Here is a 24,171-nt window from a genome sequence, read left to right on the forward strand (position 1 = left end):
ACATCTGACTTCCCAAACAAGAGTCCCAGGACAAGCTGCATCCTCCGTCTGACCTAAGAGCCTCAGCGTAACCACAAGGGCCTCCTGCCCTTCTCGACCTCCTGACTACCCTGGCGGGAAATGGAGCGGAGTCAGAATCCGGCCTCTGCAAAAGACATGCATGGTCACCCTGCCCAGGACCCTGGAGGCTGCCCACAGCAGGAAGCCCAGGGATTCCACGCAACCCTTGGGAACAGGGCACAGGGTCCTCCTGTGCCCTCGTCCCTGGTCCTGCACCTGCCCCCACCTCACCCTGGATGAGCCTCCTGTGCTGCCAACTGAAGGGTGAAGTACAGTGGCCCTCGGGGCACTGGTCACCCCAGGACCCAGCTCAGAGGCCCTGGGAGACAAGGGGCCACTCTCAGGGGCCACCCACCCTGTCCTTGGAGCAAGAAGCTCTCCTAGACCTGAGCGTCGCTGGGCCATGTGGGCCTCACCCTCGAGACAGCTGATTCATGTCCCTCCCATAACGCCACACAGAGGACTGTGCCCACCAGATGGTGGGAAGAGGGAAGTAGATGCAGCATCTCCCTGGCACAGGCATGGGGCCTTGTCCACCCCACTCCTACTGCTCAGAGGCTGCAGACACTGGAGCCCTCTCACACATAGATGCTGCCGAGGCCTTTGAAAGGTGTCCTTTCAGATGCAAGTGCTGCTCTTTCAAAGTTTCTCTGATGAAGAGAGCATCACCCATATCTGAGGCAAACATGCAGGGGGCAGAGGAACCTCAGGACCCCTTTTGAACAGGGGGAGAGCTGAACAAAGGCCTTAAGGAGGTGGGGGGGCAAGTGCGTCTGGCAGGTTCTGAAAAAGTGGGAGAAGGGAAGCGTGGCGAGACAGGGACAGTTCCAGACAACACTACAGGCACCTCAAATGGTGGGTGGGGGACAGCTCAAGGAGTGAAGCCATGTCACCAAGGTGGAGAGGGTACGGGTCAGGGCACGCTGGAGGCGGTCACTATGAGACTGAGACATCTGAGCTGGAGCAGACACCTGGAGACTTTGGTGTATTTGTGGCTTTTTACAACCTCAGAATGGGCAAGAACCACACCTGTACTAGTGCATCTGTCCGCAGTTAAAGTGAAGATGCCTGGAGGAGCCGGCCTGGGTGCTGCTGCGCCTCAGGGGAGCTGGGGACCTCAAGCCCACCTGAATTTTGGAACCCTCATGGCAGCTCGTGGCAATGCCTGACTGGGTCAGGTTGAAGACAGACTTGAAGGCAAAGGACTGCCCTTGCCACTGCAGTGGGCACTGCGGGCAAGGCTGGTAATGCAGGGCAGGGAGGGTGCTGATGTGATGTCCTCAAGGAGGTGATGGTGGGGTCTGGCTCCAGAGAAGGGCATGGAAAGTCCATGCCAGGGGCCCGGTGCAGAGGCGCGGAGAGGAGGGCCGGGCCACCACACTGTAGCAAGCAAACTTCCACAGCAACCCGACCATAGCTGGTACCGGTTTCCAATGACTGAAAAAATGGGCTTGGGATCCGCAGTCTTTATTTTATATAAGTACTGATCCGCTGGGATTGAGAATATAAAAAATGACCCTTCCACACAGATAAGTTGAGAAGTGCTGTCCAGGAGGGCTAAGAGGGGCCTGGCTACAGACACGCCTGGTCAGCCAGGGTCCTGGGCATGTCTACCAGGAGCAGCACTGGCCCACATGAACCGGGACAGCCATTCAGAGGCGGTTCTGAAACATCCAGCAACACTTCGCTGCTCCCCTGCCCATCTCTGGCAAAGATGTCAGGGAGGCTAGAGGTGCTGTGGGCCGCATCCACACCCGCCTGCCCGAGTGCACGGCAGGGCTGGGCCCCAGGGAGCACAGACCCACCAACCAGGTCTGCAGAGGACGAACGAGCCTGACTGGACAAGACACGGTTTGCTTGAAGGATTGCAACACACCTGGAAGTGAAGATCACGGCTCAGATCCAGAAGAGGATGGAGCGTGAAGGGGCCCTGGCTCCTGGCGCTGCTTCCACAAGGGGTGGCCAAGGGACAGACTGGTGCTTTCAACACCACTGCGGGGCTGGGGCCCAAGGATTAGGGTGTGGGGAGTCCTCCTCATTGTGGGCTGCACTCGGGCATGGGTCACCCAGAGGCAAAGGTCACTACTATGGTCTGAATGTTTGTGTCCCCCAAAATTCATGTGTTGAAATCCTCACCCCCCAAGGTGATGGAGTTAGGAGATGAGGCCTTTGGGAGGAGATTAGGATGAGAGGGCAACCGTTTGCTGACGACGCGATTAAGTACACAGAAAAAAAAGGACCCAAAAATAAATTATCACATTTAACAAGTGAGTTTAGCAGATCGTAGGTTAAAAAGGTAATTTAATAAAAAACTTGAATTGCTATACATCAAGCAATGAAATTAGAAAAAAAAAAAAATCTATTTACAAGAGTATGACAGTATCTCAGACACCAGGGGTTCCTGCTTCTGACCATGATGGGACAGTTGGGACTGATCTTGCCTTCCTGCCAAAAACAACAGAGCACCAGCAAAACCCATAGGACACAGGCTGGGAGCATCAGGCTGGAAGCGCTGCTGTGGTACCACGTGGCAGCATGACCCAGCAATGAGATGAAGGCACACTCCGCCAGAAACTGTACAGGAAGACTCGAGCAGCCCTATTCCCAACCACAGCAGCTCAAACAGCCCAGTGCTGTCAACTGGGAAGCCAACAAGCAGAGCGTGGGGCTTCCATGCAGTGGACCGCTACTCAGCGGTCACTGAAGTGCTGGAACACAAAACTACGTGGATGAATCTCAATGCTGAGAGAGAGAAGCCAGACACAAGGCCACATGCTGTGTGACTCCATGTATATGATGCTCTGGAAAAGGCAGACGGCAGGGTGCAGATCCGGATGTCCGTGAGCTAGGAGTGGGGAAGACAGGCAGCTGCTCATCACAGCGTGGCGGCACTTACAGAACGCAGACTTCTGAGACAGCCCGAGTCTCCTCATATCACCCCTCAAGAGGTGACAGAACACGATAGAACACGAGGAGGCGCCCAGCATAGCTACGGCATTCTCTGCTGCCTCGAGGCACTCTGAGCACCCCTGGCTGGCAGCCAGTGAGGAAGCAGGGACCTTGTCTTACAGCGAAGGAACTGAATTCTGACAACCCCACGAGCATTTAGAAAAAGCCTAAAGCCAACATCATTTAATGATGAAGACTGAAAACTCCTCCTCGATGACAGAGAACAAGGCAAGGAGGTCCCAGGCAGGGCACAGTGTGAGGACAGCAGACAGAAGTGACACTGACTAGAAATGACAACATATGACACGATCATGTGTGTAGGAAATCCTAAAGAATATTCCAAAAAGTTACCAGAAACAATAAATGAATTGAGCAAGGTCAACATATAAAAAAATCAACTATTTCCCTATAGTAACAACCAACAATTGCAAAATAAAGTTAAAAAGCAGTATAATTTACAAGAGCATAAAACAAGTGAAATACTTAGGAATTAATTTAACAAAATATGTGTAGGATTTATACACTGAAAGCTACGCAGCTCTGCTGAGAGACACTGAGGACCTACCTCAATGGAGAGCTAGACCACAACAGACACCAGGTCAGAAGACTCAATGCCCCAGACTGGAGCAACAGATTTAATGCAATCCCAACAGAAATTCCATCAGCCTCTGCCTGTACTCACACACTGATTCTTCCATTTATGTGGAAATACAGTGGACACAGAAGAGCTAAAACAATTGTGAAAAAGAACAGAGTTTGAGGACTTAACACTAGCTGGTTTCAAGATTATCTTATGTCTACAGTCATCAAGAGAGGGTGGCATCAGTTTGAGGACAAGCAAATACATCGAAGGAACCAAATACAGTCCAGACAGATCCCATCAGTGGGTGCAGGTAGAGACTGCTCCAACCAGCGGTGCTGGAAGGAACACACACTCACACAGAAAAACATGAACCTCAACCCTTACCTCAAACCACACACAAAGGCTAGATCAAAACTGATGATGAACCTAAACATAAAAGCTTTTTAGCTTTTATTTTATATGGAACATCTAGAGAAAGACATAGGAGAAAATCTTTACAACTGGGGGTACACAAGGCTTCCTTGAGACACAGATGCATCAGGCAGAGGCAGCTTGCAGCACACACATGTGTGCTTATGGCGCAGGACGCCATCAGAAAATGTGAAGAGGTCTTACAACTCAGGACGACAACAGCCCATCTAAAAAGCAATCAATAAATGTCAAAAATTACTTCACAAAAGAACATGTAAGGATGGCCTATGAGAGCACAAGAAAAGATGCTCGACATCGCCAATCGTCAAGAAATGGCAGGTGACGATTTACAGTGTTTGGAGTCCTCGTTCATTGCTGGTGGAAATGTATGTGGTATAACCACTTTGGAAAACCGGCAGTTTCTTTTAAAGTTAAACATACCCTCACCTTACAACCCTGTGGTTCCACTCCCAGGTGGATTACCCAAGAGAAATCAAAACACATGCCCATAAAAACAAGTCTAGGAGAGCCGGAGAGAGCTACTTGCAAGAGCAAAACTGGAAGCAGCCGGAGGCCCATCTGCAGGCAAGTGCACAAACTGGCACAGCCACTGGCACAGCCACTGGCACAGCCACTGGCAGGGCCCTGCTGGCAACAGAAAGGGATGAACTGACACACGCAGCACCGGGCGGGCCGCAAGAACACACAGAGCCAGACACAGGATTCCCTTTACAGGAAATTCTAACGCAGGTGAAATTCACCTACAAGGATGGGTGGGGGAGAGGGAGTAACTAAAGGAGCACAGGGGACTTCTGGGGTGACGGGAACGTTCTGCACCCTGACTCTGGTGTTTACTATACTGGATATATGCCTGTCAAAACTAAAACCATACATTTAAAAGGAGTGTTTTACTGTATGTCAATTAATTACAATAAAGTTGACCCAAAAGAATAAATATCAAAAACCTATTTGATTAATAAAAATAATCCAGCCAAAGACACACAAAATCACACCACAGAAAACCATAAAGCATCATCGGGGTTAAGTAAAGAAGACAACAAATTTAGGGGTACACCATGTTCACAAACTAGCAAATGATGTGGTAAAGAGTTTTCCTTCACCCGAATGCCAATCAAATTCCTGCAGGAGTTTTTGTAGAATGCGTCAGGCTGGTTTCAAATTCCTGCAGGAGTTTTTGTAGAATGCGTCAGGCTGGTTTCAAAACATACATAGAGACCAAGAAGAGCACGACTCTGCTAAGGAACTCTTAAGGTGACGAGACGTAACCTGAAACCACAGAGAGGGCAGAGCCCAGCCCAGGGCACTCAGCAGACAATGGAGAGGAGGGATCCCAGCACACGTGGACACTGGGGTTATGACAGAAGTCTCCCTTCTGAGCCATGCAGAAAGGACCACCTTTTCAACAAATGGCACTGAGTCAGGCAGACATCGGTTCAGGAAAAGATAAAGCTGACTCCGTCTTACACCTACAGATCTAAATATGGATCCACGGGTTTTTTAAAAAAATTAGTAAGGACATTACAGAAACCCACCAAGTCTACAGAAAAAGACTGACTGTTCATTAAGAGACACCAATGGGAAGTAGAAAAGCCACAGAGCACACAGTGACGTAATTAAGCGCCTTTATCAGAACGTGTGCTACCAACCAGCACAGGCCAATCATCCCACAGAAGGACACATCCCAGCACAACACACACCCTGCGCATGCCCACACACACACACACACACACACACATGCACGCGAGCCAAGCCCAGGCCCGTGCTCGATTCTGGTGTCCAGGAGGTCAGGCTCGGGTGCCACGACATGAGGAGCTGAGGGACGGCACCTCGGGGCCACCCCTTCTGTGCTAATGTGCAATTCCCTACCCCATGAGATCACCAGTCACTGCAACACACACAGCCCCTGAGCCTCTCAGCAGCCTCAGGGGCTGCCAGGCTCTAACCTGGGATGATCAGTCAGGGTTCAGAGGACTGGAGTGGGGTGCCCAAGGCCCCACACTCTACATGAGGGAGGCAGTTTGCTGCACAAGCTCGGGGACCTCCCAAGCCAGGCGTCCCAACTAAAGATGCTCATCTGCACCCTGAGCACAGAATCGAGGCCAGCACCAGGTACAGGCTCAGCAGGGACGCAGGGGGCCCACGCTTGTCAGCAGTGAGAGCTCACATCTGAGTGCGTCTCCGAGACTGGCCTGCACCGGGACATTCTGCAGACCCCAAGACAGCAAATGTGTTCAAGCCTCACAGGTCGCAGTTAGCTCTTTATGCCCCTAACCCCTCAGAATGCATTACCTTATTGTCAAGATCAAAGAGGTAAGAATCTTCTTCCCGAACGTCGGCTTCTGAATCGGAGATCAGCTCCCCGACATACCTGCAGAGCGAGGTGAAGCGTCCAGATGTGAACTGGGAGACACTGGACACAGTCAGAGACAAGTACCTCAAATAAAAGAATGAAGCACCATAGGAACTGTAACAAAACCCAAAAGAATATCCAGCCAAACATCTTTGTTCGCTTCTGCCTGTGATCGAACCGGCATTTAACTTTAGGTTTCGGAAGATAAGGACAACACAGAAACACCTGCATCTGCTGACTGGCAGACCTGAGCAGCCAGAACAACTCTCCCCTGGAAGTAACTGGTAACGTCGGCTGGCATCATCTCAAGTGCACTTGTGAGCTGGGGAGGGAAACTGAAGACAAAGCCAGAGAGTGGTGGCAGGGTGCTGGAGACAGCATGAGCCTGGTTTCAGGGGGACCCAACCAGTGGGCAGCTCAATGGGCTGCAATCCGGTACGGCCAGGGCCTCTGCAGCCTCCCACCCCACACTGCTGCGAGCCAGGGGTGTGGCCATTCCCGGAGGGGCTTCTTGGAGCACAGACACATTCTGGCCTCAGTCCCAGAAATTATGCATGCGACCGGCAGACCTGGGTGACCAGGGACTCACTCGCAGACAAAGGTGCCCAGAGGGATGTCCTGCAGGGACCGCACGCCCCAGCCCATGTCCTGCGTCCGGTAGAGCTGTAGCCTTGCCCTGGAAAACAGGTAGCGTGCAGGTGGACATGTGCCACTCGGCCATCACACACAGTCAGCAAACCCACCTGCAGTGCATCACTGCAGTGAGCCACACAAATAAATGGAGAAGAAGACTGGTTTCCTATCTGGAAACACTAGAACCTTACAGGTGACCCAGCAGCAGCTCCACTACCATCTTTCAGATTCAGCACCTCACACTCTCAGGAGGCCATGACCTTGGCAAGCCACTCGCGCTTGCTGTGCCTCAGTATCTTCATCTGTGACACGGGGACAAGATTGGGCCTAGTGCACTAGGATGCTGTGAGGACCAGAGGAGCTCATCCTAAACCAGCCCTCTGGCTGGAAGCCAGACTGCTGCGAGCCAGCCAGCTCAGGCAGTGGTGCCCCCAGAGCTGGGCCAGGCGACCAAGCAGACCACACTGTGTGAGGACGCCTTGAGCCACGTGCACTTGTCTCCTGGCACATGTCATCTACCATGTCCTGTGGGCGCTAAGGGAGGCGGCATGTTTGTCCTCCGCCCCTGGCCGTTCCGCCACACACGAAGACAGAGTGCGGGCTATCCTCTGCTCCCGCATGAACCAAGGTTACTAATGCTAAAAAAGTCTCAGAGCTACAAAAACCAGCGTACAGCAGTACACACAATTTTTCCCTTATGACTCAGAGGGAGTAAGTAAGAAGACAACACATGTGGGGTGCACCTAAATTTTCTCATCTCAGACACACCTGTGGAGGGAACGGTCAAGACCAGGACCTGAGGGAAGGGCAGGGGGAGTTTGGTCCTGGGCAGCTGATGGCTGCTGGAGGAAGGAATCCAACCCTAGCCAGTGAAAGGGCACTGGCCAATCCTCACTTGACCAAGTGCCTCGAGTGACTTAGGAACAAGGAATCCCATGGTTTCAAAGAGTAACAGCATCATACTGCCCCTGCTAGAAAAACCCAAGGAACACAGAATGTAGCCATGCATTGCTCAATGATGGGGTAAGTTCTGAGAAACGTGTCGTCAGGTGGTTTTGTCGCTGTGCAAACATGTTACTTACACATGCCTAGATGGTATAGCCTACTACACACCTAGGCTGCAAAACTGTACAGCGCATTACTGTACCACGTGCCACAGGCGGTTGTACCACGGTGGTAAGTATCTGTATCTGAACACAGGAATGGTACAGTACAAATACAGTGATTCAATCTGAAGGGACCACACCATACATGCAGTCCATCGTTGACTGAAATGTCCTCAGGTGGTGCACGACTGTATTTAGAAAATGACTGAATACCAAAAGAGAATCATGGTAACCCTGATCTGTTGAAGAGGGTACGCATGAAGCTGGTAACAAAAGCAGTTCTTGTGCCAAGGCCACCCCTCTGCTCTTGGCTCAGACAACCTAACAGTCTATTCCCTCCCTCCAGCCTAAGAGCTGGTGGAAGCATGACTGTTGTTATTTATGGCACATGTGATATTTCTAGAGGATAAAGACTCAGAAGTAAGTCATCGGCTCTCCTGAAAACACACGCACACATGCAGACACACGTGTACACATGGCAAACACATCAGGTCCTGCTTGTCGGGGGTGACCCCGATTCGAACAGTGCTGCGCATGCACATACAGGAGCAGGGTGCAGGCTCCAGCGGGCGGGAAGCACCTCTCACCTGAGCCCATTCTGCACAACGCGGTTCCGGCAGTTCCTCCAGCAGGAGCAAGCATGGTTACACTCAAAGATCAAGGGAGGCTCTGCCATGTTGAATTCAGGCAGAAGTCGGCCGTCCTGCGGACAGACATGCCATTAGGATCCACCTGGTGTTACTCTCTGTGTTTTTACAATGTGCCAGTGCGGCCTCACATTGACATAAAAATGAGGGTTTCTGATCAAACTTTACCACCTGGGAGAAACAACAGGGCCAAACTCCATTCTCAACAGGAGCCTCAAGCCAGATGCCCACACGGATTCTGGAGACCTTGCAGAGAGCACCCCAGTCCCTGACTGCAGTGGGTCCCTGTCAACCAGGAGCTGTGGCCTTTCTAATCCTCCTGCCTCGTCCTCCCTCAGCCTTGCTCAGGCCACAGCAAGGGTCCTGCTGCTTCCTTCTAGTGGTGGGTGCCTGCTGGACACTCCTGTGCTCTCAGCCTCGCAAAGCCTCAACTGTGGAGGTGCCGAGCCACTTGCTACTGTCCCACACCCTGACGCCAGGCAGGTGCAGAGGGCACACAGAGCTGCGTGAGCTGAGTCTGCGAGGTACATGATGGCCCGAATGGCCTCAGGGCCTTTCTGAACAGTTAGTACTCTCCTCGGAATGTTCACTCCTCCCACCTCTCAGCACAACCATGCTTCGCTGCACATGGGTCCCAATGACTTTCAGAAGCCTGCCTGCCCCACCCCTCTCTGGCACTGGACATGTGCCCCTCATCCCCCACTGCCTCGGCCTTGCCTCCAACAGCAGGCAGCAGGAGTCTCTCATTCAGGTGACAAGTGCTCCACCCTCCATAACGCCCCTCCTCCTCTAAAGTCCACTTCTGGAAAGAACCCGCCTGCTGCCTCCACCCTCAGCCCGTGTTTGCTCTTCACCCCAGGACACTCTGGCTTCTGCTCCCACCAGCAGCAGCAGCAATCCTGAAACCAAGGACGTCTGTGGTGTCATCCTCCTGGACGCTCTTCCCCTGAGCTGCACCTGGGAGCGCTTCTCCCTGGTCTCCTCCTCAGCTGCTTCCCCACCAGTCACTTCCAGCCTGCAGCCCCTCGGCCACCATGTCTGCTGATGCGCACTCCATCCAGCCCAGCCCCGACCTCCATCTTCCCACCAGGCATCTCTCGGGCCACTCACTCTTGAGCACAGAGCAGAGCTCGCCAGACATAAACAACAAAAGCACGTTTCCTGCCATGGCCAAGCCAGGCCTGCCACTCAGGACCACCTGTGGCCAAGCGCCCTACCTCCCTGCCACCCTCCAAGCAGACACAAAGGTCACTGGCTCCAGCCCAGGGACTGCGGGAGCCCTCTCCTTGGCCCCATGCCCACCCCGGGGCAGCCTGTCACTGCTGGCCTGCCTCCACCTGCATCCTGGTCTCCACACCTGCTCACCTCCCACCCTTCCTTTCCAAAGCTGTTGTTTCCATAAATGCCCATCAGCAGGACTCACCACACAAGCACACGAGCACAGAGGATCCTCACCTTATCGTACCAGCAGCGCATACTGAGCTGGCCGCACATGCAGTTGCTGGAAGAGCAGTCGTCTATGCACACGCAGTACTGAGGGCAGAGACACCGCAGCACCGTCAGGAAAGCACCTCCTGCTGCTGCTCGCACCCCATTACATCACCACCCAGTGTCTGACAACTCCCCAAATTACCCCTACATCTGATATGTGCTTTCTCATAGACACCAAGTGTGCAGCTTCTTAGGGAAAAGGGTATACAGGCCAGAGAGAATGTTTGGGTTACTATGAAAGACACTGAGTGCTCATGGGAAGGGCTCTGGACAAGGACCCTAAAGAGCGAGACAGGAGGCGGGAAGGTCTGCAATGGCAGCTGGTGGCTGCGTGTGGCCTGACAGGTGCCAGCACAGCTGGGTCTGGGTCACTGTGCAGACCCTGCACCAAGCTCCTCTCACTTGTGCCCCGAGGAGGAGCCAGCACCGGGGCCTGGGCCAGCACCAGCCGGGGGATGCTTACATGGCTCTGGGGCTGGCGAGAGGTCCTCAGAAGAGCACTGGGAGGGCCCAGGGCTATGCCCCACTCGGGTCCTTTTCCTGGCAGGATCTTTATCTACCTCTCAGCTCTTTCATGAGAGGCAAGTGCCGAGAGAACAGGGACTTCCTGGGAAGCCCCCGCAAGCCCTCCTGCTCTGGGAGTGGTGAGAAGACCCGAGCCCCAGCTCTGGGGCCTACTCCGCCTGCTAAGTTCTGGCTCAAGCCAGCCTCTTCCACCATCACTAACCTGCAAGTGAGTGATGTTCCTGTCGATGTTCATGGGGGAAGTCACACAGTTCTGAGAGACATACTTGTAGTTGCTGGGGCACGGCTCACTGTCCACAGCGTTGACACAGGGGATGGGGACTCGCTCATAGCCTCGGGCGATGTCTCTGCCATGGAACAGGGGGCGTCACCTTCTGCAGTGACAAGCTCTGCCCAGTGGGTGACACAGAGGACAACAGGCAGCTGACAAGCACCTGGACCAGACAGTCTTAACTCGGGCCTCAGGACAGTTCAGCTCCAAGAGAAGCTGCCATCCCAAGCTCCTGACACCCCAATTCATCAGTGATGTGCTACAGAACCATCTTGATTCTGGAAGCTTCTCACCTGCTCACTGTCTTCTCGACAGGGACAGGCTTGTCAGAGGCCGAGTCTCGGAGTGCCTTGCTCATCTGCAAAGCGCTCCACACCTGAGAGTTGAGGCTCGCGCACTGCAGGGGCGTCTCTCCCTCCTTGTTTTTTAGGGTGACATCTGAATCCCGAGAAAGAAAGAGGCTAAAAGGAAAAATGTAAGCCAACAAAATATTGATATTTTAACTTAGAAGACACAAAGAAAAGATTTACAAAATGACGATGATCACTAAAAATAAAGAGAACACACTATTTGTTTTGAAGTAACTTTAACAAGTTTGCTGACCAATGATTCTAAAAAGATTGGCTTTAACTCACCCCAAAACAGTCCTCGCCGTGCTACTGTCAAAGTCATCACAGTTTTTTTTAGCAAGAAGTGTATAAGGAACTAGCACAAAGAAACTTTTTCTTGGACTTTTCATTCAAATTCACCCTCAAGGACAAAATGGGAGCGATGGCAGAGAAAAACCATGCCTGGACATGCACAGGGAGCAACCCTAGCGCTTGACCGGCCTGAGCCCGGCCAGGGGCCGCTGCATGTGGAGCTGTGGCCTCGCTTGGCTGAACTGTGGCCAGGTCCAAGTCTGAGCAGGCAGGCACCTCACAGAGAAAAACCATGCCTGGACGTGCACAGGGAGCAACCCTAGTGCTTGACCGGCCTGAGCCCGGCCAGGGGCCACTGCATGCGGAGCTGTGGCCTCGCTTGGCTGAACTGTGGCCAGGTCCAAGTCTGAGCAGGCAGGCACCTCGCTTGTGGGGGCCATGGGAACCAACTTCACAGCCTGCTTTCCAGGTGAGGTGGGAGTCACCTGCAGGATTAGCAGGGGGTTCTGCCTAGTCCTGTGTGGAGCGGCCACAGCTCCTCATCCCCCATCCCAAGACCCAAATGACTTATGGGAAAGAGGCCTCAAGTTTAAAAGGGCCCTGAATGGCCAGCACCTCCAGCCCTGTCTGTGGGCACTGCTCCAGGGATCACTCAGACTCTTGTGGCCTCAGAGCCACAGCTCCTCATCCCCCATCCCAAGACCCAAATGACTTATGGGAAAGAGGCCTCAAGTTTAAAAGGGCCCTGAATGGCTAGCACCTCCAGCCCTGTCTGTGGGCACTGCTCCAGGGATCACTCAGACTCTTGTGGCCTCAGAGCTGGCAGGCCCCCATTCATAGCAGACTGTCCTCACGTGCCTCTCACCCATGCTTCACAGCCTCCTGACAGTAGGTTTAGGTCTGAGATTCAGCTCAAGGTTCGACCTAAGAATTTGAGGATTTCTCATGATGATCCTCCCTGAACCAGAAACAAGCCACAGCTGATCTCAAACGTGGGATGGGAAAGAGCCTCCTCTGCTAGCGGAACACCGAGGGTGCTCTTCCACCCGAGGAGGGAGGGGCTGCCTCCACTTGATGCCCAGTGTGAACACACAGCCATGCAGCAGCCTCTCCTGGCACCTGGGCCAGCGGTAGCCCAACCCAGGGGCAGCAGGGGCCACGTCGTGCCAGGGCCACGAGGAGGGAGGGGCTGCCTCCACTTGATGCCCAGTGTGAACACACAGCCATGCAGCAGCCTCTCCCGGCACCTGGGCCAGCGGTAGCCCAACCCAGGGGCAGCAGGGGCCACGTCGTGCCAGGGCCACTCACACGACGCAGTCGTAGCGGTTCTCCCTGGCAGCTATGTGCAGGGGCGAGTCTCCGTGGACATTCACGGCGTGGAGATCGCACTTGGCAGCCAGCAGTATCTCAGCTATGTCCACGCAGCCCGAGAATGCTGCCCAGTGCAGGCAGATGTTCTCCTCCTGGACAGACACAGGCAAAACCTGGTGAGGATGGTTTGGGCCAAGCACATGACACTGGGACCAGGCAAAGGTGGCCACTCCTCTCACTCACCCGACGAGAAATGCTAGGAGGGCAATTAGCTGTTCCCAGCACAGGCCAAGCAAAAAAGGCTTCACAGGCCCTCAGAGAAGAGAACCAAGCACCTACCTGAATTCTGGAGGGCATCTTTTTTCCTCTTTTTCTCGTTATAAAAGTAACATAATGACAGTACAGAATATTAAAAAAAAAAAAAAAACAGAATTACACCACTCTCAACACAAAACATTATTAGGATAACATTGGTGGGCACTTTTCTTCTATTTTAAAAATTATATTCATTCCCAAACAGTTACAGTCACAGGACAGGATAATGTTTGTGTGAGATTTGATAAAGATAAGTAAGCTTGATTAAATTCAAATGTTACTTAAAGTTTTAAATAAAGAAAAACTGAAAAAATATTTGTGCCACATGTGAAATATACATGCTTTACAATCACACAGTAAGTTTATTAGAACACTACAATTCTGAAAAAATAAATATACAAAGGATATGAAAATAAAATACAACTGGATAAGAAAAAGATGAAAGTAAACATAAATACAGAAAATGTTTGACCTTGTCAGATTGCCAAGAAATATAAATTAAAACAATAAACTGATATTTAACACCTATCACACTAGGAACACAACAGCAGTAAACAAAATGAGAAGCATACCCACTCTCACGCCTGATTTCTGTCTGTCCCTGACCCTCTGGGCCTCACCCATGGCCTCCGTCTGCTGAGGCTCATGCCAAATGGCATGATACGACCAGAGCCTTCTGCATGCAATGAGGGCCAGAGGCATCACTGTGCTGACCAGTCACTCAGCTCACATACCGTATTTACTAAACTTTGCCTGTACTGAACATTTTGTTTATTTCTGGTTTTTCCTCTGGAATACAATGCTATTGAATATTTTAGTACTTTTCTTTTTTCTGAAGTATTTCTCAAGGCTAAATCCTCAGAGGTGGGATTACCAAATTAAAGGATATAAACATTTTGCTGCTCTTGAAGGTCTTCCCTCCCCTCGGTAATCAAGGGTAATTTCCACAGGCTTCCTGTACACAGTCAAGCCTCCCTGTGTATTCTGTCACCGGGGCTGAGGAAGCTCAGCGCCTACGGCAGCCCCACTAGGTGCCAGCGCCTGCAAGCCCTGTCTGCTCAGGTCTGCCCTGTGGTGGCTCACGTGTCCACTGCACCTTTAACTCTGCCCCACCCCCCCGGGGAGCACAGCCTCAGCACACACAGGGGTTGATTCTGCAGGTCCTGGGTGCCCTCCCCCAGAAAGAGGAGGGGGCTCATCTGTAACACTCTGGTACTCTTGTACAAATCCCATCCCAATCCTCACATTGTAAGGTACATTCAAAGCTTTTCGGCTCAATGAACACCAGGAAAGATAAAAGCAAAACAGAAATGGAGTGGCCATGCCTCTGCCATCCTCATCAACACATAGCTGCCAGCCGAGCATGGGCTTTTGCTTCCTCTTTCTGTTTCTAAAAGAAGAAAGTAAAAGCAAACTCCTTTTTGTGAACCTTAGTATGTTCTGCAAAACCTCAGCTTATTGGGGGCTTTTTCTTCTGGCTGTTATTCTTAGCAGCTTTTCCATCCCTCTGATCTTTGTTTCTGGTTTCCATCTTCTATACACTTGAGAACTCCCTGAACAAAACACTGTTTCCTCAGGAGCTTCGTTTCTTTTTCCTTCACCAGAATAGCTATTTTCATGACAAGAGTTACATTTTCGAGAACTTCCAAGTCCCCTAACACCCTCTACCATAGGCTCATTAATCGCCTGGCCTTTCTGAAGTCCGCTTGCTAAGTTACGTTCAGCCTGGCCCACACCACTTGAGCATTCTAGCTCCTAAAAGGACAGAGGTGGATTCTGCTTCCAGCAAAGATGGGGTAACATGGACCAGACGGGATTTATCCCCCCACCTGAAAGAACCAGAAGAATAAAACAAAACAGTCAAAATGTGTGAAACAGCAACTGTCAAGACCTTGGACATGAGGCCACGAAGCACTGTGATCCCTGAGAGAGAAAGCAAGCAGGGAACCTGCACCTGCTCCGCTTACCACCTCCAGGGACTCCAGCCATGGCATGGGGGGACCAGGCGGAGCCCTCACATGCTCAGAACAGAGAACAGAACTCCAAGGAGGCTCTGGAGACCTGTGCATTTTCACCTGGTGGCCACGTGCCTGTAAGAAGGCACCCTGAAGCCAGGGCCCATCCCAGCCAGGCAGGAAGCACTCTGTCCACAGGCTGCGGGCTGGAAGACACAGGAGGGACCTGCCTCAGTGGTGGCACTGATCACCCCTAGACTGAGAACTGCTCCAAACCCACCTAACAAACCTGAGGAGCAAAACCCAACATGATCAGACTGACACCAGGTAACTTTACTGTTTCCCAGAAAAAAGCTCAAGAATATTCACAACGAGACAAAAATTTCCAGCACCCTACAATATAAAATTCACAATGTCTGGTATCCAGCTACAGGTTACCACATATGCTAAAAAGCAAGAAATGTGACCCAGAATGAGGAGAAAAACCACTCAACCAAAATCCAGAACCGAATAAAAACACATGTTGGAATAGCAAACAAAGTCATCAACAGCGGTATAGCTGTATTCCAAACGTTTACAAGGTAAGTAGAGGCACACTACAAAACACCAGAAAGACCCAACAGAAAAACCAGTGTCTGAAATGGAAATACACTGGATAAGATTAACAGCATAACTGGCATTGCAGAAGAAAAGACCAGTGAAGTGGAAGACATACCAATAGAAACCACCTAAACTGAAATACAGTGTAGAAAAATAATTTTTAAAAATTGAAAAGAGCATCAGAAGCCATGGAACAACTTCAAGCAGTGTAACACATATGGCTAGAATACTTAGAAAGTGGGGGGTGGGCAGAAAGCATATTTGAAGAAATAATGACTGTAAGATTCCCAAATTTTGACAAACACTCTAAATCTATAGATCCAAGAAGCTCAATGGAATCCTAAGCACACACAAAAAGTAACACCAAGGCACTTTAATAATCAAATTGCTAAAATCCAGTGATAAAGAAAAAAAATCTCACAAACAGCCAGAAGGAGAAAGACACATGACAAGCAGAGGAACACACACAAGGATGGGAGCAGATTTCTCACTGCAAACACCTCACATGCAGACTCAGGGACACGAGGTGCTTAAAGTTCTGAAAGAAAAAAACTGTCAACCCGGAATTCTACACCCAGCAAAAACTGTCTTTCAGTGAAGGCAAAATAAGGACCTTCTAGGCATTAAAAAGCTGAGAGAATTCATCACACACAGACCAACATGACGAGAAGTGTGAAAGCCAGCAAGACTAGCAGAAGCAGACATCAGATAGAAACCCAGGTGCCCGAGTGCAAGAGGAGGAGTGGAGACAGGACGCAGAAGCACACGGGGGAGGCTTCTTTACAATCTCTCTGCAAGATCACTGCTTAAACAAAGTGACAGCCTGGTCACTGTGGTGTTGAAAACGTACATATAAGCAAACCTCGTGAGAACAGTAAGTTTGGGAGGGAGGACATGGAAGGATGCGCCACAAGGCTCTCCAGCCATCCGTGGTCCCAAGACTGACTATGCAGCCATTCCACTCAGGAAAGCTCTGTGCTGCTGGCACAAAGATGGACACAGAGGTCATCTGCAGATAGATCAGCAACAACAGAGAGAGCCCAGAACTGACTCATGCGCACGTGGACCACTGATTCTTGAAGAAGATGCAAAGTCATTTCTATGGATAAAGAACAACTTTCTCAGTGCTGGAACAACACATCCACATGCTAAAAACAAAAACAAGAACTTCGACTCATACCTCACACCATAAAAAATAATTAGTTCATTATAGATCATAGGCCAAGGTAAAAACCTAAAACTGTAAAACTACTATAAGAAAATGTGGGAGAATATCTTAGGGATCTTAGGTTATGCAATGATTTCTTAAATAAAACACCAAAAGAAGGATCCATTTAAAAACAAGACAAAAAAAAACTTGATTAAAAATGTATCAAAATTTAAAAACCTCTGTGCTTCCAAAGATTTATAAAGAACGTATCCAATAAAGGACTTGTGCCCAGAATATAAAGTAAACTCTCAAAAGTCAAGAATAAGAAAATAAACTACCCAATAAAAAAACAAATAAAAGGTTTAAACAGACCATTCACCGGGCCGGCCCGGTGGCACACTGCTACAGTGCGCCGCTTGGGAGTGCGGTGGCGCTCCCGCCGAGGGTTCGGATCCCACATACAGACCGGTTCCCGCTCACTGGCTGGGCGAGGTGCGGGCGCAACACCGAGGGTTGCGATCCCGTTGCCGGTCCCGGTCCAGTACAGGTGCGACACTGAGGGTTGCGATCCGTTGCCGGTCACGAAAAAAGACAAAAAGGAAAATAAATAAATAAATAAATAATAAAAATAAAAAATAAATAAACAGACCATTCACCAAAGTATATGGATGGCAAGTAAGCATACAAAAAGATGCTATAGTGGATTGAATTATGTCCCCCGCAAACTCCCTGAAGCTTGAATTGTGTCCCCCAAGTTTCATGTATTAGAAACTTAGCCCCCACTGTGATTGTTAAGAGGTGGGAAATCTAATTACGGTAATTGAAAGGTGGAGCCTTGAAGAGAGAGATGATTGGATTATAGGTCATTGTAGTGGTGAATGGATTAAAAATGGTGGTCAGGGGCATGGTTCTGAGGGCTTTAACAGGAGAGTCTGTCTCTCTCTTTCTCTCTGCTTCCACCATCTTGCAATGTGAGACCCCTGGGTCACTGTTGCCAGCACCAGATGGACTTTGGACTTCTCAGCCTCAGAAACTGTAAGCAATACATTTTGTTTTCTTCATAAATTACCCATTTTGAGTTATTTTGTTATAAGCAACCTAAATGGACTAATACAGATGCTCAATACGGCATTAGTCATACAGAAATGAAATTAAGTGACAATCAAAATCACAATTGCATTCCACTACACACTACTAAAAGAGCTAAAACTCAAGAACTGGGGGCTGGCCAGTTAGCTCAGTGGGTTAGTGTGTGGTGCCGATAACACCAAGGTCCTGGGTTTGAGCCCTGTACCGGCCAGCCACCAAAAAACCAAAACCAAACAAACAAAAAAAGACTGACCATCCTAAGTGCTGGGGAGGATGTGGGAGGAACCAGAACTCTATATACTAGAAATGACGTAACCACTTTGAAAAGTTGGGCTGTTTCTTAAAATCATTTAAACACACATCCATCACATGACCCTGCCCTTCTATTCCTGAGTGTTCACCCAAGAGAAACAAAGGCGCAAACATTCACAGCAGCTTCCTGTGACAGCCACAAACAAAAAACCACCCAAACGTCCACCAACAGATGGAGGACAGGCTGTGACACATCCATACGGTGGAACACTTCAGGGCAATAAAAAGAAGGAACTATTGATAGGAGAGCACGGACAAATCCGAAAACTGGTGCTGACTAAAAGCAGCACACACATAGGCTCCATTTATACAAAACTAAACATGCAAACTCATCCAGAGAGAAAGCTGGACAGTGGGCGACTGGGGACGGGCGTGGGTGTGGCTATGGAGCAGGAGGAGGGAACTTCTGGGACTAGGTGATGATTATGTTCACCATCTTGATCATGGTGGTTAAAAGTCATCCAACTGTACACTTTAAATACATGCGGTCCACCAATTACACATCAATAAAGTTATTAAAACAATAAAGTGTTTCAGGACTGGCCAGTTAGCTCAGCAGGTTAGAACATGGTACTGATAACACCAAGGTCCAGGGTTCCATCCGTGTACTGGACAGATACCAAAAAAATAACAGCAATAAAGTGTTTCACTGTATAAATATCAAACTTGGAATTTAATCAGTCATCCCGTTTTGTGGGAACAGCCACGAGCATTCTAAAGCTAACTCCCACTGAACCCTGGACAGGCTGTGTGCTGTCCAAGGACACAGGGCGGGTGCTGCCCCTCGCTGCCATGCCAGCCTTTGAGACAGTGATGCTGGCAAGGAAATCATGACCATCTCACCTCTGCTGCAGCCACAAGAGACTCCCCTGTCTCTGCTTCCCTCCTGTCCTCTTCCACATGTCCTCCCCACTGCTGTCCACCAGCTCACAGCTCCTTCACTACTGTGCCATGGTCCTCTCGCCTAGCACCACCCCACTGTGCCAGAGCTACAAGAATGGGCTCTGAAGGGACGAACAGACACACCCTTGGGGCTACAGCCTCCAGCACGGCCACTGTTCTGGGTTTCTCGGGAGTAGGCAGTCTCTGCTCACAGACACAGGGAGGGGTCCCACTGCTGATCCAGGACAACAAATGGCGAGGAGCCCACCATGCCCACCAGTCTCGGCACTCTGAGCACAACACACCCACCTCAGACATTCAGGCTTCGGCACACGCAGTGTATCACAGGGTCTTTCAGAAATCACCTTTTTTGTACCAAACCACCTTTCCTAGTTATCGATTTAATGGGCTGATCTGTGGCTGGACTTTCCGTTTATGGCTCTTGGTGACGTAGGGAAGACGCAGCTCTGCAGCCCATGCTGGGTGCTGGCAGCTGTCCTGGGAGGTAACACGGGACTCACGCCAGCACAGGCCCCTCGCTGTCCCACCCACATCCACACCCGGCCCTCCCACAATCCTGCCAGGAAGACCTTCCCATAAACTCCCTTTTAAGTCCCTCAGTCACCTGCTGTTGCTCACCTGTCGCACAGGCTGGAGGGAAGCCACCCAGATGGACGGGGGAGTCTTCCACCCAGAATCCAAACCCTATCTTCTGGACAAGCAAACTGGTCCTACAACACTAAGCATCAGTTTGGTATCTCCGGTCACAGCACAGAAAACCACGATACGATCAGTCCCCACTATTCCTTCTTTTTCCTCCAAGGTGGAACTATGGGCAGAGCCAGCCAGCAGTAACCACGGCACCAGCACAAGGTCACCAGTCCTAATAACCTTCCTGGATTACTTCTCAGGTCTCAGTCATGGACACGTGAGTCGGAAGGAAGGAGGGAGAGCAGGGTAGTGACGCACCCTCTAAAGACGTGGACCCTGCACATCCGCAGGGACTCCGTGTCCTCTATTCACAGCCAGCACAGCATGACCACGGGAGGTCACTTTGAGCCAGTGAGCCACTGACAGGAAGAGGTCAGAGCTGCCACCAGGTGCTAGGGTTCTGCTTTTGAGAAAAGGACCTCCATATAAGGAGGATGCCACCCCTAAGTGGCCTGGCCCCCAAACCCCCAGGATGCTGCCTCCTGGGGGAATGGTGGCGCACACGAGACTCACATTGTCGCGGATGTTGATGTCAGAGCCCCTGGACAGCAGCAGCTTCACCAGGTCCACGTGCTTGTACTCAGTGGCCCAAATCATGGGCGTCCAGCCTCCATCATCCTAATTCCAAAAGGGAGAAATAAAAACCTATCAGAATTACTAGAGACGAGAAACTGAGAGAATAGTAAGAAGGGCTCCTGCTGTGGAGGCCCCATGTCTCCCAGGACTGTGCCTCTGCACATGCATCTCACTCAGGACCTGCACAGCAGCCCCAGGAGGCAGGGGCTGGTCCTCAGAGCACCAACCCAGGTAGCTCGGCCACTACAGGACGAAGACAGACCTGGAGCCAGGTCCAACCCACTGGCACACAGGCCATCTCTGTACTGGGGGAGCTCACTCCAAGCCCCACACGTCACTAGGTAGAACATTTCAACAAACATCTAACTGAATAACAAGCAAGAGAACTGAAACTTGGTAAGCCCAGACCAGACCCAGAGAGTGCTGTGGTCGTGCCTGGTGGGAAGCTCAGAAAGCCACAGACTCTGACCTTTTGGCCCCAGTGTGGACTCTGTACACGAGAGCTGGTGCTAGCCCAGTGAGAGCGGCAACCAAGAATGCAGACGGACGTCCAGGCCCAGAGACCCACACCCTGCCTTTTCTTGAAGGGCAGGAAACACAAAGCCTACAGGCTGACTCAATCCTAGGGCCAGTCATGATCTGATGAACCAGCTCCCAACCACACCACTGAGTCCACTCAGCAGTCCTGGGTAGTTTTATTTAAACCAGAAGGAGGGAACTTTCCAGAAACTTAGTGTCATGCTGCCAACTCCTGGTCTGCAGGCAGAAGACTCAGCTTCCTCCCCAGCACCTCTGAAAGGACGTTCCACACATCCCACGGTCGCACATTTCCCTGGTGGACGCATACAGCCTCCACGATTAAGCTAAACCTCCCCTGCGGGTTAACTGTCAGCAACACCCCAAGCACTGGGGACACACACGAACAACACAGAGAGGGGGTCCAGCCCGTGGACTGTCGGGGCAGGCAGCCATGAGCCCAAGGAGCACACTGCAGGGGCCACTGCTTTCAGTCCATCTTGCGGGGGCACCAAGGTCAAGAAGGCACAGAACCCAGCCTGAACGCTGGTGGGGGGCAGTGTCTGGCTATGATGAAGGTAGAGCCTCCTGAGGGAGGGAATAGTGTGTGGAGACAGACGCATCCCAGGACCTCAAGCCTGTGAGGACTCTGTGCCACCTGGGCAGCCTCGAGACCAGCCCTCTAGTCTCTCAGCCATTCATGCAATCAATAGATATCTACGGGGACTTACAATGTGCCAGGCACTGAAGAGGCACCACAGGTCACAGCATAAGCAAAACAGTTAAGACCCTGCCCTGTGGCACTGCCAGGGGTTGGGAGTAGGGGAGAGATGACAGGCAGGTGGGCAGGAAGCAAACACTCAGAGACGGCGGCCAGTGCTATGGGGACAAACAAGACAGGGAAGGAGGACAGGGTACCACAGAGGGGCGCAGGGGCTGTCAGGGTATGCAGTGGCCCGGACACCTAAGTCAGGTGATGAGTTCTGAACACAGACCTGATGGCAACCAGGGCGGCCCACGTGGACACCAAGGGAGAGGCCTCCTGCCACATCCAGTGTGGGGCCACCCTGGACACGAGCCCACAGAGCAGGCCAGGGAAGGATGGGAAGAGAGAGAGGACGAGGCCTCCAGGGACTTCAGGACATTGCCAGCACCTAAGCTGACCCGCGGTGTGACAGGAAGCTGTGGAGAATGGGGGTGGGCATAGGACAGCTGTGCAGGGTCCAGCCAGTCAGGGAAGTGCACCAGTGGGTGGAAGGTGTGGCTTTACCTGGCAGTTGACGTCCATTTGTCCATTCGAAAGCAGATACTGAACTACATCATAATGGCCTTTCTTGGCAGCCAAGTGCAAACACGTTGAGCCCTCTGCATCCTGCAACACAAACGCCAGTGAGGGCCAGAGCACTCACACTCAGGACTCTGGTGTGCCCAGTCCTGAGTGCAGGACCACAGAGAGCCCTTGTCCCCAGCACGAGCAAGTAGCTGTTATTGTCCTCCCTGAATGATAAGGAAACCCAGGCCAAGAGGACTAAGTCATCTTCTGAGGCCGCACAGCCCAGGAGGCACAGTCACAGCAAGCTCTTGTCTGCTGGGCAACTGACCATTGAGGCAGAGCTCAAGTGGTAAGGAACCTACGGGTGCACCGTAACAAAGACTGCCCCGACTCCTCACCCCTGTGGAGTGGATGGAACACCCCCAGGCTCCTCGTCAAGGCCAGCGTGCAGCGCCAAGTGCCACTAGGAGTGGTTCTAACACGACCACTGGGGTTGCTCCATGCCACCTGCTGCTCCCTGGACCCTGTGAGTTAATGCTCATGCAGCACAATTAAAACAGTGCAAATGACTCATGACAGCTGTCCTCATGCCACAGAACTTAAAGTAATAAATGGTCGAAAGGAGCAGGAAAACAGGGGTAAGCCCACCCAGACCACGTCGCCAACCCCACTGCCTCTGCTTGTGCTTCCTCTGGCTGTGGGACATGCCTTCCCACTAGCTTTCAGCTCGTTTCCTCAACGACAATAAACAGATCATGCTAATCAAACCACCTAAAAAAACAAAAGACATCCAGGATGGAGGTCAGACCCAGAAGCTCCAGGAGAGGCTGGGAGCGCCAGACTGGGCGCCTGCCCCGCACAGGGCCCATTGGGACACGTTTCCACCTTGTGCTTGCGAGGCTTTTCTCCCCAGTTCCTGTCTGTGCGCCGACCGTGCCTCTTTACTGCCATTCTCCCCCTTACTTCTACTCTCAGAGCAGCGATCCTTGATTTTAACACACATCATCTAATATACTTTTTTTTTTAACATATTTTTCATGTCATCCCATTCCCTGCCACCTTTGTTTTCCAGCCTGCTTCCCCTTAACAGCTGGACACATCATCGTTCCATTTTTCTATTGGTTGTGACTGAAGTAGCTTGAGGTCAATTATTTCCCCAGCAATTGACAAAGAATCTTGATGAAGAGGAAAGTGACACTGTCCCTTAAATGACACTGCTCCCTCCTCTCCTTGCCCTCCCGGCTGAAAGGGGAGAGGCGGGCGGACTCTCCTTTTGCAAGGAGCCCAGCAGGGCAGTGGTGATGGGGTCTGTGGAAGTGCGTGGGTAACATATGGTAAGTGGAGAAAATATTTATCTTATTTTATTTTATTTTGTCAATGTACAATGTGGCTGATTATTGTGGCCCATCACCGAAACCTCCCTCCCTTTCCCTTTCCCTTTCCCCGCTCCCTCCCAACAATGTCCTTTCTGTTTGCTTGTGGTATCAACTTCAAGGAATTGTTGTGTCTTCTCCCCCTGCCCCCGTTTTTTTGTGTGTATTTATTTATTTATTTTTAGCTCCCACCAATAAGTGAGAATATGTGGTATTTCTCTTTCTGTGCCTGACTTTTTTCACTTAATATAATTCTCTCTAGGTCCATCCATGTTGTTGCAAATGGCAGTATTTCATTCATTTTTATAGCTGAGTAGTATTCCATTGTGTAGATATATCACAGTTTCCGTATCCACTCATCCGATGATGGACATTTGGGCTGGTTCCAACTCTTGGCTATTGTAAATAGTGCTGCAATGA

General features: G+C 51.1%; 1 protein-coding gene across 1 annotated transcript in view; it reads right to left on the reverse strand.

Annotated features, from left to right (window-relative positions):
- The window catches only part of EHMT1 (euchromatic histone-lysine N-methyltransferase 1), a 204,400-nt gene that overhangs the window by 7,708 nt on the left and 172,521 nt on the right, over window positions 1-24,171 (reverse strand). The window contains exons 18-26 of the mRNA XM_008576613.1: window positions 22,376-22,477; window positions 20,527-20,631; window positions 12,997-13,151; window positions 11,341-11,508; window positions 10,979-11,123; window positions 10,216-10,293; window positions 8,701-8,816; window positions 6,964-7,050; window positions 6,314-6,392 (exon numbers count right to left, since the gene is read on the reverse strand). Of these exons, the coding sequence (XP_008574835.1) occupies window positions 6,314-6,392; window positions 6,964-7,050; window positions 8,701-8,816; window positions 10,216-10,293; window positions 10,979-11,123; window positions 11,341-11,508; window positions 12,997-13,151; window positions 20,527-20,631; window positions 22,376-22,477 (1,035 nt within the window). The remainder of the gene's footprint in view (window positions 1-6,313; window positions 6,393-6,963; window positions 7,051-8,700; window positions 8,817-10,215; window positions 10,294-10,978; window positions 11,124-11,340; window positions 11,509-12,996; window positions 13,152-20,526; window positions 20,632-22,375; window positions 22,478-24,171) is intronic.

Source organism: Galeopterus variegatus, unplaced genomic scaffold (genome assembly GCF_000696425.1).
Source record: "Galeopterus variegatus unplaced genomic scaffold, G_variegatus-3.0.2 Scaffold1373, whole genome shotgun sequence".
Taxonomy (NCBI): domain Eukaryota; kingdom Metazoa; phylum Chordata; class Mammalia; order Dermoptera; family Cynocephalidae; genus Galeopterus; species Galeopterus variegatus.